Source organism: Staurois parvus, unplaced genomic scaffold, assembly GCF_062004578.1.
Source record: "Staurois parvus isolate SC_StPar_1 unplaced genomic scaffold, SC_StPar_1.0 ptg000289l, whole genome shotgun sequence".
Lineage (NCBI taxonomy): Eukaryota > Metazoa > Chordata > Amphibia > Anura > Ranidae > Staurois > Staurois parvus.
In genome coordinates this window covers 1,280,657-1,299,151 of record NW_028318085.1, presented here as the reverse complement: position 1 = coordinate 1,299,151, position 18,495 = coordinate 1,280,657, and the positions used below count along the sequence as shown (strand labels likewise).

Genomic DNA, 18,495 nt, shown 5'->3' with positions numbered 1-18,495 from the left:
TGATCCAGCCTGCAGCTTACTGGAGTTAAAAAAAGAGCATGAGTTTGGAGGACACCCAAGCTCATCTCTAATGGCAGAGAGAGTAACCCGACCCCTGCAAACACCAATATATAGTCAATATTAAAGTAGTACAGTATGCCATTTAGTGTAGAACAAATACACCATATTTTCATATACCTCAAGATAGGTGAAGATTTTGGAATAGAGATTGGTTTGTGCAAAGTGGGGATAGATTTGCAGTTATTGGGTCCAAAACATTTTCTTAGTTTTAAAGCACTCTGAGTAGTTGGAGAGGTCTGAACTTAAGTGGAAAACACAAAAGGAAATGCAACAGAGTAAACAGATTCAGGATCAAGAAAGAGAGGTAATACCTCAAGAAAGTGTGGTTCAGGGGATAACGGTGGAGATCCTGACAGGTCAGTGTATATATAGGAAGCTCTAAGGAAGGTTGAGTGTTTCATTGGACTAGCAGCAAGTGGTCAAAGTTACTAGGAAGATCATGTTTGATCGAAGGAGTCTGTGTGTTTCAGGGTGGATTTGATTTAAATCACTAGTCAGTAAGGCTTGATTTAAATCCTAGTTTTCTACATAAAGACTAATTCTTGCTGGTATAACTTTAATATGCAAGTAGATGAAGATTTTTAGAATAACAACTTTTCATATTAGTTTTTTTATCCCCAGTTTCATAGGTTAATCATTCATATTTGGACAACTTTTCTGTTGTACTTTAGGAAGGAGAAAAATAATCATTACCTTAATAATAACAATTTAAATAGATTTATTCCACTGAAACAATAACATTCCAGCATATGTGATTTGCTTAAACATGCATGTTTGTTACCTAATTTGGCTAAACAAAATATATATGTTTTAAGAAACTTAGACTGTCAGCCCCTTCCTCCTCACACTTAGTTTCACTTTCTTCTTGTGCAGATCTATTCCACTCCAAACAATCAGAAAAATATTGTTTCTATTCTATTCACTGAACTTCTTGAACCTTAGCACTGAAGGGGTTGATTCTGTATTCATAGGTTTGTAGAAGTTAGGATGAAGGTCTTTTTCTTAACTCTGTTCATGTTATAACATTTTTGCTGTGAAGAAGAGGCATGTGATCTCCGCTGAGTCAAATTCAGTTTTGAGAACTGCAAAAGTAAACCAATCATCTGTGATAATATCTTGTAGGCAGAGAAACTGCCCAATAATCTTACAGAAACCTCTGGAAGAGCATGACATTGTGAATGGATTAATGGAATTTATTTACCAAAATAATTAAACATATACAGCCTTATTCTACATAATTAAAAAACGAATCTTTATTTCATGATAGCATAACCTTTGGATGGTAATATATTTTCCTCAAAAAGCATTTTATTCAAAAAAATCCGATTTAAATAAAAAAAATCCGATTTAAATCAACAAAATCTGATTTTTTTTATTTTTTTTAAAAAAAATCATTGATTTTTATCCACCCTGGTGTGTTTCAACATATAGAATAATTGAAGCTCATGGCCTTTTTTTTCTTGTTTTGTCATCTTATGTTTTATGTGTGCTGTCATAGGGTTGAAGGACCACCATGCTTTGGCAAGGACCTGTTTGGCCTAGTAAATAGAAATTTTAAGGTCTTGTAAAATGCTGCTTCCCCTGATGGGAGAAAATCGGCATTAAAAACTTGCCTAAGCTGCTATTTTTCAAACCAGTTTAGCAAAGTTTGGCATTGTTTGGTGTTTGGGCATTTATTTATTTCATTGGCCAGAATTTTCACTTATTCCTGGCTATTGAAATTAATAAACGCTGAAGTGCTAAATGTGCCTGGCATTTAGGCTTGTTTAGCAGCATAAAGCGTTTTTTCTGTCAAAACTCTGCTGCTCCTGGACACACTGGCTTTTTTCCCTGTCTCTAAACTTTCCTGCCACTAAAAGCAGCAAAAAGTCTGTGCATGGACACATAGGCTAACATGCAGGGGAGTTTAGAGGAAAAAACAAAAGACGCCCTTAGGAGCAGCTGTAAAAACCTCCAGTGTGCATAAGGCCTAAGAGGTGAAAATATAAATGTGCGCATTGTGTTCTTCTTTAATCACTGGGGTACTGGAATCAGTCTTGAGAACAAAGTAGACATATTGATTACTTTAAAATAAATGTGTTTAGCAATTTTTTGAAGATAAATATCTCTTTTTTTGGTATGTTTCTGTTTGTGATGTCTTTTCTATAGACTCGCCTTTGCCTGTCTTCAGTGACAGAATCAGTCTGGACCGTCTGTCTCACAACTTGAAAATTACAGACTTCCACTTGCCAGATGAGGACTTTGGCGTTCTGAAGCTTGAAAAGCTGAAATCCGTGAATCACCTGGAACCATTCACACCACATACACCGAGAGAGATAAGACAGTACAGCCAGCATCCTAACAATGACAGCAATACATTGCTGCCTGCAGGTAGCTCAGCAGTGCTGCAGGAAAGTAATCCGGAGGCTTATTCTCAAATATTTGAGAGAGCCTTAAATCTATTAGAAACGAATGAACACTGTTTGAATGTTGATCCAACTTCTTGCAACAAAGACACTTTGGAAAATAATATAGAGCCATCAGCAGATGCAGCAGAACCATCACACTCTCTTATAAGTGAGCCAACAAGTGCACTACCACTTGTTGTAGAGGTATTAGACTCCAATGAGAAAATATCCCATTCTCCTAAAAAAGACTTTTCAATAAACCAATTTCCAGATGATGACAATCCTAGACATACCAGCTGTATTCCAGAAAGGCCCCTTCCTGATCATGAAATACCCCCAAACATTTTGGCAATTCCCACCTGTTCTTTGAGTGATGGTGAAGTACAAGCTCTTATTCCACTTAATGATGTTTCCGGAGATGCCGAGACTTTATGGGCAAATCTTGATTCACATAGAAGTATAGAATCCAATGTTGTTCCCACAGATTCCCCTACACAGTCAAACATACCTGGAAAACTTTCTTCTCCAAAAGAACTGAAGAGTAGTGTCCTCTTCTCAACATCATTATGCTCTGTCCCTCTAGAGACTATGAACGATTTTGTGGCTTCATCCTGCACACCAGGGCTTCCTTTTTTAGGTTCAACTCCAGCCATCTTTTCTTCACTGCATGGCAGCAATACATCTGTTACTTGCAGTCTGGCAGATGAGAGGCAACAGAAAGTTTTTCTTCCAGAGGTCTGTAGTAGAGAAGGCCCTGAATTTATGTCCTTGAGGTGTATGGGTGGTGCTGGAGATATAGAAGACTCCAAGCAATGCCATGATGTATTGGGACAAGATGATAACATGATGGTTGAAGGTCATTGTCAATATCTAGAGCATCAGAACAGCCTACTGTCAAAGGCTGACAAAGATAGATCTGTATATGTAAGTGGATTGGATTATTTGTGTGCATGGTGGGCCTTATGATGGGGAATCTCTAGCTCTGACTCAGCAGGAGGCATGTGAACTTCTGCAGGGAGACTACTGCTTCCACCCTGAGAGCATAGGTCTCACTTTGCAGTATGATGGTAGGGGGCAGGTTTTCTACTCAAGTTATTGCTAATTTTTAAAGAACGTCATTGGTAAGGCTTTGCACACCTTTTGTTTGTATATACCTGAATTGTTTATTAAGTTTTTTTTTTTAATTAAAAGTTCAATTGGGCTTTAAAGGGAAACACGTGAAATCTTTGTGAGTACAGATTTTTAACTATGTTCTGACAATTTTAAAGCAACACTTTTACATACTTGCTAGTCTATACAGATCGGTTGATTCTATTTGTAGCAGCTGTCTTTCTAGCAGAATAGTCACAGGCCAAATTAATGGAGTAACAACAGTGAGCGTCTGTTTAGTTACTTCCAGTAGATTAATAGTAGTGCTTACCTACTAAGCAGAAAGCAGAGCCTGTACATGTAGTAAATGTTTATCTCTGATGTAATTTACGTATATTGTATGCAGTACACCTATCTTAAGTGAAATGTAGGGGTGGTCACTGACAATGAAAATGCTAGGGGCAGGGGGGATCAGTATGACATCCTAGCTCAGTTTCAGCTGACATAGACACGCACCCCTGAACTACATCTCCCAAGAACCCTTTTCCTATGCCCAGTGTATGGGCAGGTTCTTGGAAATCAAGGCAGCAGAATTTATTTTTCTGAGAAATACATTTAATTTATGCATGTGGAGAGGCACAGAGAGGGTTGTTGGATAGGCATTTTTGTAGTTCAACAGGGGGGAAATGGGGAGACAATACCGATTGGGATTTCAGTGCCGCAGAGGATGCATTGTTAACCAACAAAAGGAAGTAAATAGCTCACTAGAATTGCTTTTGGTAATCCTTCTCGTATGAGTCTTCTGTGTTCTGAACTGGATGATAATGGAGTACATTGGTATACACAGTTCATTTGAGGTCAGGTTTTTTTTTTATTTTTTAAGGCAATATGAATATATTCACATATCTGCTTGTCAGAAACTGTAACTGCATTAGTTATTGGCAGATCTCACTATGTTTTCCCCTCAGGTGTTATCCAAAAGAGCTGATAATGAAGATACAGAAGTAGAGACTGGATCAGGGGGTCGCCTACGTCTACTTTCAGAAATAAAGGTCAGTACACAGTAAATCCTATCCCAGCTTGGCATGCTGAAAGCTTTATAGCATATTTAGCCATTTCTATTACATTAACCAAAAGCCACCAGGATTGTACTGTTGGCTGTGGGAACATTAAAGGACAACGTCAGCCAGAAAGTGAAATGCTCTGTTGTAATCGGAAGATACTGCTTTACCTACTAAAAGAACAGTAAAGTAATGGTTGTTATCCATCCATTCTGCTGCGCTGCAGCTGCATAGCATAAGGGAGGGTGAATAAACTTTTAAATGCTGCAGGTTGCAGGCCCCTTTCCTGAAGTTGGTGGCTGCATCGTGCAGTACCTCTTTTTTTACCCAGCACCATTCAACCCGGTAGACTGCAGGGGTGTCAAACTGGCGGCCCTCCAGCTGTTGCCAAACTACAAGTCCCATCATGCCTTTGCCTTTGGGAGTCATGCTTGTAACTGTCAATCTGGCAATGCCTCATGGGACTTGTAGTTTGGCAACAGCAGGAGGGCCGCCAGTTTGACACCTGTGCGGTAGAGTATGGAGAGTCATGGCCCGCCCCATAATTCTTCACTCACAGTGTTAACTTTGCAGAGAGCAATGCTGATATCATCATGTGAGCACCACTTTCTGCATCATTCAGAACTTCACAACACTGGGAGATGACCAGTGAAAAAGATGACCCAACACATCATGTGACCAACCAGAAGACTTCAGACAAATGTCTGACAACTGGCTTGCTATAGGGGCACTCGCCAAAGAGGAGCAGAGAGGGTGCTGGCTGGGGACCCCAGAAGAGGAAGTAAGGGATTGCTCTGTGCAATGGTAAGTAGGTAAGTATAACATGTTTATTATTTTTAGGAAAAAAATGTGCCTATATAACCACTTTAAATTGAATTAACTTTAAATTCTGTTTATTGCAATAAAACAGTTTATCCTCCCTCTTAGATTGTAAGCTCCCAGGATCAGGCCCTCCTAACTCTCTTGTATTGAACTGTATTGTTTCTGTATTGTCTCCCGTTATATTGTAAAGCGCTGAGCAAACTGTTGGTGCTTTATAAATCCTGTATAATAATAATAATATATAAATCCTGTATAATAATAATAATATATAAATCCTGTATAATAATAATAATAATGTATAGTATCTATTTGTATGTGTAATATAGTTTGGGGATTTTAATGAAACCTAAAATTGTTAAATACACAGGTAAAATAGGTATATGTTTTTTGTTTTACCTGCCAAATTGGATTTCCATACAGCTGATATTGAGATTCCCGCTCATTTTCCACACTTGCACTGTCAGATGGATGACACGTAATTTCTGTTTAAGCAATTCATCCCTCTGGTTCTATGCTTCAGTTTTCTGTTTCACCATTTCTTCTGCAGCCTTCTCATTGGACAATGAATCCACATCTTTACCTCTGTCAAGTGAGAATAGAGCTCCGGAAGCAGTAATAGTAACCCAGAAAGTAGCAGAGTATCTTCTGCTTTCTGGGTCAGGTAGATACTAAATGGCTGGCCAAAATTACAAATCCTTTAGCATGTAAAACTGTAAACATACAATATATATTTCTTTCAGTGATTTATTTTGCAGTTTGTATAGAATCAAGTTTTAATGCAAACCTGTGTGCTGTGTTTGCAGGATAGCTGTGGTGGTGGTTGTACAGTAGATCTGTGTCCGGTTTGGTGGGAGTTCTCTGGAAGTCCAGAGCTCTGCATTGTAGCAGCGAGTGAATCCTCTGTTTGCCTTTGGAGACCCCAGACAGAAGGGAATTGGGACTGTGCTCACACTTGGAGCTTTACAGAGGTAAGTCGGCGATAAACGTAAGTTTCATTTACCAGATGTTCAAAGTGTGTGTGCCATATGACCAAAGCCTTTTTTACGATTTTAGACAAAAGAAAGGTTAAAACCCCCTCAGTCGGATTTTTATTCCTGTCTGGGGCCTGTTGGGGAGATTTCCTTTAACCACTTCCTGTCCGACCCATGTACATAAACGGCTGGAAGGGAGCAATGCAGGAGCGGGTGGCCATTTATAAACGTCCTCCCGGTTCCTTGCATATGCGCACTCCCTAGGAGCGAGCGGCACTGTAATCCGGTGCCTGCTGTGTCCTCTGGACACAGAGGAACACCGATTGCTTTACAGGACCTCTGTGTGAGGTCCCGATCATGTGATCACTGATTGGCCAATCTGTGATCAAATGAATAGTAGTAAGCAACAGGGGCGGACTGACAACTCATGGGGCCCCCGCGCAATAGGGGATCATGGGGCCGCTGTGTCCTTGCCCAAACTCAAAAAAGCCTATGAAAAAGGTACCAGGGGCATCTCATGGGGCCCCCTACTGACCCCGGGCCATCGGCAGTGCCCGAGTTTCCAAATGGTCAGTCTGCCCCTGGTAAGCAAGATGTCACTTGTTGACATCATTGCTTACTGCTAGTGAAATCTGTGAATGATCACAGAAGTCACATGGTACAAGGCTATTCACAACAACCTTGTACCATGTGACAAGCTTTGACCAATCACAGCTCTCACAGTATTTCTCAATGGCTGCAAGAATGCAACCAGAGAGGAGAAATTATTGTTTTTACAGCCTTTATCGGTGTAAAAGCAATCCGTGTACAAAAAAAAATCTTCATCACCCCCCCAGAAGTAGTACTATGGTGACACTGTACTGCTAGGGTGACAGTATGTTAAAAAAAAACATAAATAATAATATAAAAAAAAAAATAAAAATGTAAAAACATTTTTTGAAAAATTTATAATTTTTGGTTATAAATTAATTTGGGTTATTTTTTTTTTTTTTTTTGTACTAAAAAGATAGCTGAATACATTTTCGACAAGATTTATGAAGAAAGATTATTTATTTGCAAAATCTTATAAGAAAAACACTTTTTTTTTTTTTTTTCAAAATGTTTGGACTTTTTCATTTATATAGCAAAAAAATAAAAATCCCAGCGGTGAATAAATACCACCAAAATAAAGTTTTATCTGTCTCAATAAAACGCTAAAAAATTCATATGGGTACAGTGCTGCATGACCGCGCAATTGTCATTCAAAGTGTGATAGTGCTGAAAGTTGAAAGTTGGCCTGGGCAGGAAGGGGGTGAAAGTGTCCGGACTTGAAGTGGTTAATCTCTTGCCCTGTAGATGCAACAGGAAGTGAGAGGAGATCTTCAGAAAGTAAAGGGAATTCCTTGGCTTGTTTCTTTTTCTCAATTTTACTGCATATGTTTTATTTTAGATGCCAGTTATCCAGATACTTCCATTATCTCAAGAGAAGAATATTGTTTGTGTTGCATTAGGAAGTCTAGAAATCATGGAGATCTGGTAAGGACAAATTCTTACATCTTGTCAGATAACAGTAGTGCTTGTAAGTAGTGTGTGTGTGTGGGATGTGACTGGCACAGGTTTGGAAAACAGTTTGAGTGTAGCTTCACATTTATTTGGATGCCCATCCTGTGGTGATATACCGATATGCATGCACTTAGTACAGCATTATACTGCAGGCCTTTGATCATCATACTACTATACCTGATTATGTGAGTAAGAGGTCAAGTTATATTCCTTATTATCAGATTGTATCTTTCTTGTCTGATGTTCATCTGTTGTCTTGATTTCTCATTTGGCATAGGGCTTTATTCTCACCCCCTGAAAGGCTTGGCTGGGAGAAGCAGCTGGTCAAACGTGGGCACATGAAAACTGCTCAGGGTCTGTCGAGGCACCGTCTGGTCAGCAGTGGAGAACATGGCCAAGTTGTAGAAGTGCAGCAGTTGTCAGAGACAGGAAGGTAAGGACAAATGTTTAGGGTGAGCTTTGCAGTAAAGTGCAAGGTGTGCTCAAATAACTTGGGACCCCTAGCCCTTTACAAATCACCTAATATTAGTACTTGTAAAATGTACCTGTAAAAAAAAGGTAGATTTTTATAATTACCTGACTCCCATCTTCCGAATCGCTGGGTATCACCATCCTTGCAGGAAAATTCCTAGGGAATACAGAACAGGCAAAATCTCGTAATCAAACAATAAAATGTGTAAAAAGAAAAACACAGCGCAAACAATTATATAAATAAATAAACATAAATAATATTAATGTCCAAATCAAAACAATACGAAAAGTCCCAATCCAAAAAATTGAAAATATTCCACATCCAATGTGCTCCAAAGAAATAATGATGTGTCACGTGCAAAAGAAACTTCAGTGTATTGACACCATCTGTGATAACCAACATATATTGCACTCACCAAATGTAATGGACTCTCAAAAGCTTGAGTCAAAAAACGCTTTTTGGATATTGAATATTCTGCCAATAGGGACTTTCTCCAATTCAGAAAGATGCTCCAATAGAAGGATTTTTCACACAATTTGCTCAATATAAAAAAGAAAAAACTAATAGTGTAATATTGTCAAAAGCAATTTATTTCCCAAAAAACTGCATCAATTGCACTCACATGTTAAAAACACAGAAAATGCCTTTAGTCAATTGAATATGACCATCATAATCATCTCTGCCACTGAAGATTTCCACAGAGTAATGAATTGGCAGCTCTCATGGGAAAAAAAGTAAAGATGGCCCTGGAACGCAGCGCTCCGCGTGTATTCCACTCACCGGACGTGACATCAGGACATATGAGGAATGACCGGAAAGTGTCTCGACGCGTTTTGCCCCTTCTCCAGGGCATTATCAAAGACAATATCCTCCGGTAAAACCCTTCCTAAAATACTCCCTTGTCGATCCACCTCTTAGCTATGATTGGACTCTCGATTCCCATTAATTTTATGATAATAAACGCTGCCAATTCACGTCTATCAAATCCTCACCGACAAGGAATGGGATACAATCTATGTACAAACAATAGAAGTGAGTAAACAACATGTAATCAGATACATAATTCTCAATCTCATAACCAATTAATCAATATACTTATAAATGCAAGAAATAGAATTACATTAAATAATTAAAAAATTAAAATAAAAAAAAAGTGTGCGTGTGTGTATATGTGTGTGTGTATATATATATATATATATATATATATATATATATTAATCAAATGAATAAAACATATTTTTATAAATAATATCAAATTTAATTTTTTATATAAAAAAATGTTTTAATTAATCTCAAAAGGAAAAATTAACCAAAAAAATTACCAATTGGACAGGAAACAATTAAGGTCAATATCAACATTCAACCCTCTTGGGGTTAAAGTTCTAAGCTGTAGGATCCACTTTGTTTCATTCTGTGAGACCGATTTTGTCAAATTGCCACTCCTGTCCTTTGTTAAACTGTCTTTCTTGGAGATTTCGACAGCTTTGTATTCCCAGGATTTAGCCAGCGGGACGTCACGCTAACCTAGGTACCACAGGCAGAAAACAGGGGTGAGAGATATAAAACCCTACCTTTCATCTTTCTTTATATGTACATTTTACAGCTACTTATAGTAGGTGATTTGTGAAGGAGAAAGAGGTCCAGACAGTGTCTGTATTTTACTGGGAGATCCACTTTTAGTCTGTTCTGATAATTCTTTTGTCTTTAAAACATGTTCAAATAGCAGATTTTTGTTAAAGCGTTGTTGCTTTGCACAATAAAGATTTTTCACCTTAAGGCTGGGTTCACACTGGATGCGATTTAAAATCGTACGTTTTGTTTGCGATTTCACCACGTTTTCTGAAGATTTTTTGGAGATTTTCTAATGATTTCATGCGTTTTCCATTGCGTTTTGCATTGCAATTTCTATTTTAGTCTATATGTGAAATAACAGCAAAGTGCAGAAAAAGTAATACAATAACTACTTTTGAAATCGCGCTGCAGCAAATCTCGTATGTTAAGACTCTCACATTCATTAGATCTGATTTCAGGTACGATTTCAATTCCCATATCGCACCTGAAATTGCGGCGGTGTTAACCAGGGCTAATGCAGAGAATGCATTAAGGCCAAAAACATTTAACCTTTACACCCACTTTAAAGAAAATCCCAAATTTTGGGTTGTCCCCAGAACAGCAATAGAGTGGAAATCTTCCAATGGGGACACTAGTTCTGGTGACAATAAGGCATTTTCTTACATTGGAGGGATTTCCTCTCACTTCCCACTTGGCTATGGGACAGGAAGTGAAGGTAAGTCTCCTCAATGGATGACAGAAGGGAAAGAAATTACTTAGGGTTAAAAGCCTCCCTTACTCTATCGAAAACGAAAAGAAAAATGTTGCCTTTAGTTACACTTTAATTTCATGTAAATTTGAATCTCACACAGTTTGTAGAGGAGGAAAAGTCAAGAACCTGGTTTTGCCCGTACATACTTTTGGTTTGCTAGTTCAATGTAGCAATTTCTTTGCATTCCTGGGACACCCCAACAGTTTGCGGGCTGTTTAATCCCTTGACGCCTACGCAACACAAATTTGCGGCCTCACAGAACCGAGCTTTTTTTCCCGTGGGGCTGCTTATTTGCGTACCTGTCTTTGTGTTGGGAGCGCGCCGCACTGCAGGTCACATGATTGCTGTAATAGCCTCTGATTGGCTATCACAGTGATCAGTCACTGCACAGCCCAGCCCCCTTGGTTTTTGTTCTCTCTCTATGAATGGAGGAGAGAGATACATTGTATCTCTCTAACTCCTGGTGTAGATGGAAAAAAAAATGTTTATTAAATAAATAAAGGAAAAAAATAAAGAAAAAATACCTAGATCAAGGTTTGATCTAGTTCAGTGCCAGGGTTAGTGTTTGGGTCAGGGTCAAGGTCAAAAGGTCAGGATAAAAAAAAAACTTTGGTGTTAGTGTCAGTGTGTTTCAGGGAAACAAAAAACAAAATGCGCACTATTGTTTCTGGGCTGTACTACGGGTACAAACAACAAATAACATACACAAATAACAACAAATAACATACACATATATGTGTATATATATATGTCTCTGCAATCATCAAGAGCTGGAAAATTTATTTTGGGTTGTTCTTTTGGTGGTAGCTTATGGTAGTAATAAGAAACACACAGCTAAATTTAAAAAAATTAATTTTTTTTTACTATTTTGGGCCAGTTTTCCTTTGATAATAATAAAAAAAAAAATCAGGAGATAACCATTATCATTTACCACCAAATGAAAGCCCAATTTGTCCTGAAAAAAAAAAAAGGTATAATACACCTGGATGTACAAAGTAGTTGTGCTTAGGCATTAAGATCTGTTTTACCCTTAGGCGTGAAGGGGTTATTATTATTATTATTATTATTAAGCAATTATTTCAATCAGCTATAGCTGTGTATAGGTTATATCTCCTAGGATACTTTACTGGAATCAATTTATCTCAATCACAGAGAGTGAGTGGTGTTGTTAGTACATATTTCTGTGTTGTAATACATTCCTTATGGACTTGTTGTTCTGCAGTACAGTGGAATCCCTTTCATTGGTGCCCCCCAGAGACAGTGTTCTGGCCTTCTGTGAAGTAGAAGGAAAGAGGGATGCTTTGGTTGGATCCACCATGGATACTTATGTGGTTGTCTGGTAAGCCTAACCTTTCTTCTTTAGCTTGTATCTTACAACAGTATTTCCCTTACTTTCTGGTCAGTCGTGTGATCAGCAAAACATTTGTAGTGCCCTCAGACCACCTGCATTAATAAATGTGTTTACCTTAGTGGAATTAAAGCCTAGCATATTAACTATTCTTACAAAACGTCCCTTCCTTCCTCCTCCTACCTATTCTGCCTACTCTATATAAGAAAGATCATTAAACTTACCTATATTTAATCCACTCGGGTCAAGTCACACGATCCTGCAACTCCGGCTCTCCTGTGCCTGTGAGCAGCAGATGCAGGCAAGAGGGGGCACCAACAATGGCTGGGCTTCATTTGAGTGCAGTGTTGCATGACCGTGCAATTGCCAGTCAAAGTAATGCAGTGCTGAATAGTAAAAAAAATGGCCCGGTCATGAAGGGGGTTAATCCTTCTGGAGCTCAAGTGGTTAAGAATAGTTCGTGTTAGGCTTTAATTCCACTTTAAAACAAAGTTGTGGACTTGTAAATGATATAGAACTTGACTGTAATATAAGTAACTTCCACGCTTCGTTAATCTGCAAAGCTCGCTGCTGTTCAGAAAAACCAAATTAAGTCAGTTGTGCTGTTGCCTGTGCCTCCCAATCCCCTTTGCCTCCCTATTGACCACAAAGTGTGAAGGTTAGCTTCACTCACCAATAGGGAGGTGAAGGGAGCAGGAAAGGCACAAGCATGACCACAAGAGTTCTGTCTGCTGTTAATAGAGCAACCCATATTTTTTAGGAAGAGAGTGGGATATCAGGATGCCGATGTAGGGAAAGTCCATAGATGTAGAATACCACCATTTGTAATGAACATTTGAAGTCTGTTTATATTGCATATTTGGGCTAAGAGCAATGTGCATTGACCAACAGCAATCAAACGGAGCTTTCCTTCATTGTTATGATGCTTTAAAAGCTAAAATATTATTTCTATGGGTTGCTGATCATTGCCCTATATGAGAAAGATTGTTGCTTTACTATATAGTGTGACTTTGTTAGTTGTTCAATCTGTCAGTGTTGGCTGTTTTGTGTTGTAGGAATGCTGTCACTGGACACCTCTTGAGTACGATCTACGTGGGTGACCACTGCTCTGACCTCACCTGTCTCAGCGCAACCTCTGACTCTGTGAGACACTTCTTCTGTTTTTTTTCTCCATTGACAACTATTTAACCTCCTTAGCGGTATTCCCGAGTGTAGCTCGGGGTAAAATTTCAATACCAAGAGCGGTAACCCCGAGCTACACTCGGGCATACCCTGCGGCGTTGCTCAGGGGGTCCCTGCAGCACTTACCTTGTCCTTTGCTCCCGCGATGTGTCCCCTGCAGCGTCCACGGCCATCTCCTCCGGCCGATGCCGGCATCCGGCTTCTGTGTTCCGATCCCTGTGACGTCAGGACGCCGGCGGGAAATTTGAAATTTTTAAAAAATGTCATTTTTGCTGTCTCAATGCATTTCACATATATTTTGTCCCTACTGCTTTGTCCTGTGCCCTGCCTGCATTTTGACTGTTCTTTCTGCCTGGAAACTTAGAAAAGTCCATGGTGTCCAAAAAGTGTCCCTTTACGTCAAAAGCGGTTTTAGAACAGCGATAGTAAATCAGAACCACTTGCAGAATTGAGTGATAATGATTTGTGGGGAAATTCGTCATCAGACACTGAAAACGATTTTGCGACTTTGCTCAGCGATGTGCGAACTTGGCGCTATATTTCAAATTTCAGTGTTTTTGGTTTGATTATAATATTGAATCAAATTTATTATTATTATATTATTATTTTTTATGATTATTTATTAAATTATAATTTATGATTTCGTGTTTCAAGTTTTATCATATCCAGAATGTTTACTAGACTCTTGTTCGTACAGATTTCAGTGAGTTATTCCTAAAAATTACAGCCTACAATAAAAAACTACATATTTCCATGCAAAAAAATGGTACCGCTTTCAGCACAAAAAATCGGAAAGAATCATACCGCCAAGGAGGTTAACAAAACTGGGTTTTAGATTCAATGTGTGCCCTTTGTTTCTGAAGCTGACATTGTACTTCTTCTTTTTCAGGGTTTGTTGTTTTTGGTTGTCTCCAGTTTGTTCGGCAAGCCTTGTGAGGATGCAGGCAGTTGTATATTCAAGCTGATTGCCACCAATCCGCAAGGAGGGGCTAACACTCCCATTATGTCTTATGTCATTCCAGACAAACCTAGTACAAGGTAAGGGGATTATTATAGAGATTTTTTAGCCTACGTTGTAAATTAAACCCTATCAACCTGGAAAATATTGCACAGGTTTCTTACATATTTTATACAGAACTGCTGAAAGGCACTAGTTGAAGCCTGACTTCACTTTAACCATTTTACTGCCAGGTTTGTATGTTGTACAGACCTGACAGCAGAGGGTTTTACACACACTTCTGGTGGCTAAAGCCACTAGGAGTGTGTGTGTATCTGACAAGTTGACTGCCAGGTGTCAGATGGAAGCGGTCTGGCGGCTAGGCAGCCGCTTGATTGCTTCCATACCCTCCGATAACAGTGTGTTCTGGCAGTGACACAAGAACTTCCTGCCCCCCTTCTAGAATATTATAGAATCAGGCTGAGCACTGCTTAACCAGTCATGGAAAGCGTTATAGCCAATTCACACTTGTGCGACCTGTCATACTACTATGGGGTTGCATGACACATAGCCAGTGAAGTGGCTAATCTCAGGTGATGCACAGAGATTAAACAAATCCCCCTACCTAAGTTGTACCTGTTTATCTACAGATGTCTTTCCCCTACATTCATTCAAAGTGCACAATTTATACAGGATCTTGCAGCTCTGAAAATCAGGGGGTGGGCAGCTGAAGTTATATCAATGAGGAGAGCTCTGATTGGAGGGAAGAGACATACAACCCGTCCCCCCCCCTCAACCATTTTCCTCACGGTGTCAGGAAAAATTGTCAGAGGAACAAGGCAGCAGACAGAAATGACGCTTAGTTCTCTGGATTGATATAAGTACACACTATAGAGGGATATGTTTTGTTCATATTTCAACAACCACTTTAAAGCGGAGTTCCACCCAAAAGGGGAAGTTCCGCTTTAATACTTTGTCCCCCGCTGCCCATTAAGGATTGGTACTTTTGGGCAGCAGGGAGGGATCGGGTACCCGAATTTGACAGGTTCCCACTTCCACTTCCGCTGCAATCGCCTAAGCAATCGGAAGCAGAAGTTTTCCTCCCTCCCTCCCCGTAGTCTTCTGGGACACGTGACAGATCCCAGTAGACTACAGGGCATTCACAAAGCGCAACGCTTCTGGCGCATGCGCAGTGGGCACCCGGTTGTGAAACAGCAAGCTGTCACAGCCGGGTGCCCACACTAAAGATGCCGGTGCCAGGGAGAGAAGACGGCCGGTGAAACCAGCGGTGATGAGGACACCGCTGGACCGAGGGACAGCTAAGTGGCTGTATTTTAAGAGTCAACAGCTACAGTTTTTGTATCATATGCTACTATAGCTGATAATTTTTTTCTTTCAATCTAGATATCAGGAAGGGGATGTTAAAAGACAAAAGGCAGCTGCAGTATTGACCTGTGGAAGCATAGCACTCTGGGATATACCCAGAAGTCATTGCAGCGTTACACTTCCCCCCAGCTTGGACGCACCCTGGTGTCTTGTACGATGGAGCCACAGCCCTTACTGCTTGCTGACTGGAAGAAAAGATGGAACCATATGCATCTATGAGTATACAGAACACTGCTCAGATAAGGAAAGGTGACTGCAGAGAAGTCATACAGGAGAAGATTGTGCCAAAACAAGCTTTGAACAGTGAAATTAACCCAAATATTTAGCATTCTAAATGGTCTTTGTAGACACTGACCTTATCAGTTTGTAAGACAAAATGCCACAGGAGCCAACCAGACAATATTATTAACTAAACTGCACTGGAAGAATATTAATTTGAATGAAAACATTTGATTTGAAAGCTGACAATCCATGCATGGAGAACTGGTGATGGTATAGGGTTCCCCTTTTGCTGATGATATCATTATTTTTTTTGTGAATAGAAAAATGCCCAAGAAGTGTATCTGTTAGTGTAGTAATTAGTTTGTTTGGGACAGCTTGACCCAAACAAACTATTTTAAGGGACAATAAATGTGGAGTTAGGCTTTAGTTTTCTTGATCTTGAAATGGAAGGCTCCTCTAAAGTTACTGCCGAATAAAAAAAAAAACCCCGTAACAGAGCTTGGGGTTGCAAGAGGATGGCTTCTCTCAAGTATTTGTATAGTGTTTTTTTGTGCCATTGGGCTTGACACAGTACTGATACCAGAAAGGTTTTAGAAGTTTGGTTAAGGTTCAGTTTTTTAGGGAGTTACATATTTTAGGGTTAAAAGAAACCTGTACTTTAGAAAGACAGAGGGTGCCATAGTAGTGATTAATCGCACATCCGCTTGTCAAAGGCTTCCCAGTGGAGCACACACAGGTGCTCTCATTAATCATATAACAAGATCTGGAGTACAAGTACAAAGATGCAGTTGTACAAAAAAGGTTAAATATTAGGGGTTAATTTTCAGGGTTTAGGTGACAATAAGAGATAAATGGTGGACTGACCAGGGGCGTACTTACCACAAGGCAAACAAGGCATTTGCCTAGGGCGGCACTTTTCAGGGGGGGCGGGGGCAGCACTGCCCCCTGGAAGAAAGGACAGAAGAACACATACAGCATGGGGACCAGGTAGGATCCGAGAGAGGCTGTGGGCTGCCTGATGGTGTATGCAAAGCCCTACTCTCGTTCCTAGGGACGTCTGGAGCTGTGAAGGTGAGTCTCTCTTTCTCTCGGGCAGGGGTGTTGCTGTTCAATGTCAGGCTCTCTCTGTGGGGGGGGGGGTCCGATTTTTGAGTTGCCTGGGGCAGCACAAAACCTAAATACACCACTGGGACTGACATACACTTGGCATTTTTCATTCAATTTCAACCACTGGATATCACACATAGGATTGTTCATAAGAAATCGCTTGAAACTAACCAGCCTACCGCCCACAAGTTTGAACAACCATCAGAAATCAATCAACTTTGAAGTTTAAATTGGGCAATAAATGGACAGCTTCAATACAGTTTTATGAAAGAACAAATTTGTGAAAAAAAATGAGAATTTTGCAAAAAAGTAATCAGATTTTTCTACCAGTTTCTATCAGAGCATTTTCAAACCTATCTGCTTGCAGTTCATTGAATTCACCATTTTTTTTATATCTTTGCTTGGCAACTTCAGCAAAAATGGAATTGGAAATTAGGGTAGGGTGGGGGTAACATGTCTTCATAGCCAAAATGTTTAAGCTTTAGATAGATTAGGGGTAGGGTTAAAAACCCTGTCTGTTTATTTTTTGCTGATTGTGTCCTGTTGGGGAGTTTTCCCTCAATTTCCTGTTCTAGAAACAAAACTGGAAATTATAAGAAATCTCCCAGGGTGATGGGAATGACTCTGTCCGCAGAAAGAAATGTCCCCTTTGGAAGATTTCCCCTTACCTTTTGTATTGGAGACAACAATAAGAATATTGGATTTCTTTTTTTTTTCATTCTTGGTGACAATGTTCACCATTATAAATATAGGTACAAATCTTCCTATTGGGGACACAGACTAAAATACAGACTTAACAGAGGGTCTTCCTGTTCCCTAACTAACAGAATGTTTAGCCTAGAGATACACATTGAGTCTTTGAGCCAATCTAAGCGTTGGCTTGGTAAGGGCATGTTGGGAAGGGTTTTTTTCCCACTTAAATACCATCATTTTTAGTTCTGAAAAAACATAACAAATTGCCTGGAACTTATCTATGAAAAATTAGGGGGCACTGTTCATTAATGTCTATGTACCAGAATTACCTGCGATAAAGTGATCTACACCAATGAGTACTTCAAAAACACTACTTTACAAAGTTGAGAAACACTGTTCTTGACTAAAGAGCTGACTTTTACAGGGGATTACTGTTTTCCATGTACTATATTGTAAATAGCTGCTTAAAACATTCTTTCTTATGTATATTTTCACAGATAATGTAAAAACATAGTATATAAAGAAGTTTATTAAAAAATAATTAAACTTTTTATTAAAATGGTGATTTTTTTTTTCTATTTAAATTTGAAGCCACACTCTGCACATGTCTAGAATTCCCAACAAACTTTACTGATCTAGATGGTAAAAATAAAACTCCCATTTTGATGTGTTTCACCGACATGCACGTAAAGCAGAATTAAAGGCAGTATACTTACTTCCTCTCTATTGGTCAGAATTCTACAAGGGGTCCCTTGTCGTCATCTTCTCCCCAGGTTACCGGTCTTCAAGCATCTTCCTCCGCAACATCGCCAAAATCCGCACGTTCCTAACCCCAGAAACCACTAAACAGCTCATCCACTCCCTCATCATATCACGACTCGACTACTGCAACT

General features: G+C 39.5%; 1 protein-coding gene across 1 annotated transcript in view; it reads left to right on the top strand.

Annotated features, from left to right (window-relative positions):
• PALB2 (partner and localizer of BRCA2) overlaps nucleotides 1–18,161 on the top strand; it is a 31,085-nt gene extending 12,924 nt beyond the window's left edge. Inside the window, exons 6-14 of the mRNA XM_089682426.1 lie at nucleotides 2,209–3,371; nucleotides 4,505–4,588; nucleotides 6,223–6,387; nucleotides 7,820–7,905; nucleotides 8,210–8,365; nucleotides 11,950–12,066; nucleotides 13,131–13,218; nucleotides 14,147–14,295; nucleotides 15,599–18,161. Coding sequence (XP_089538552.1) covers nucleotides 2,209–3,371; nucleotides 4,505–4,588; nucleotides 6,223–6,387; nucleotides 7,820–7,905; nucleotides 8,210–8,365; nucleotides 11,950–12,066; nucleotides 13,131–13,218; nucleotides 14,147–14,295; nucleotides 15,599–15,833 — 2,243 coding nt within the window. The 3' untranslated portion in view covers nucleotides 15,834–18,161. The remainder of the gene's footprint in view (nucleotides 1–2,208; nucleotides 3,372–4,504; nucleotides 4,589–6,222; nucleotides 6,388–7,819; nucleotides 7,906–8,209; nucleotides 8,366–11,949; nucleotides 12,067–13,130; nucleotides 13,219–14,146; nucleotides 14,296–15,598) is intronic.
• Nucleotides 18,162–18,495: the final 334 nt, after the last annotated feature.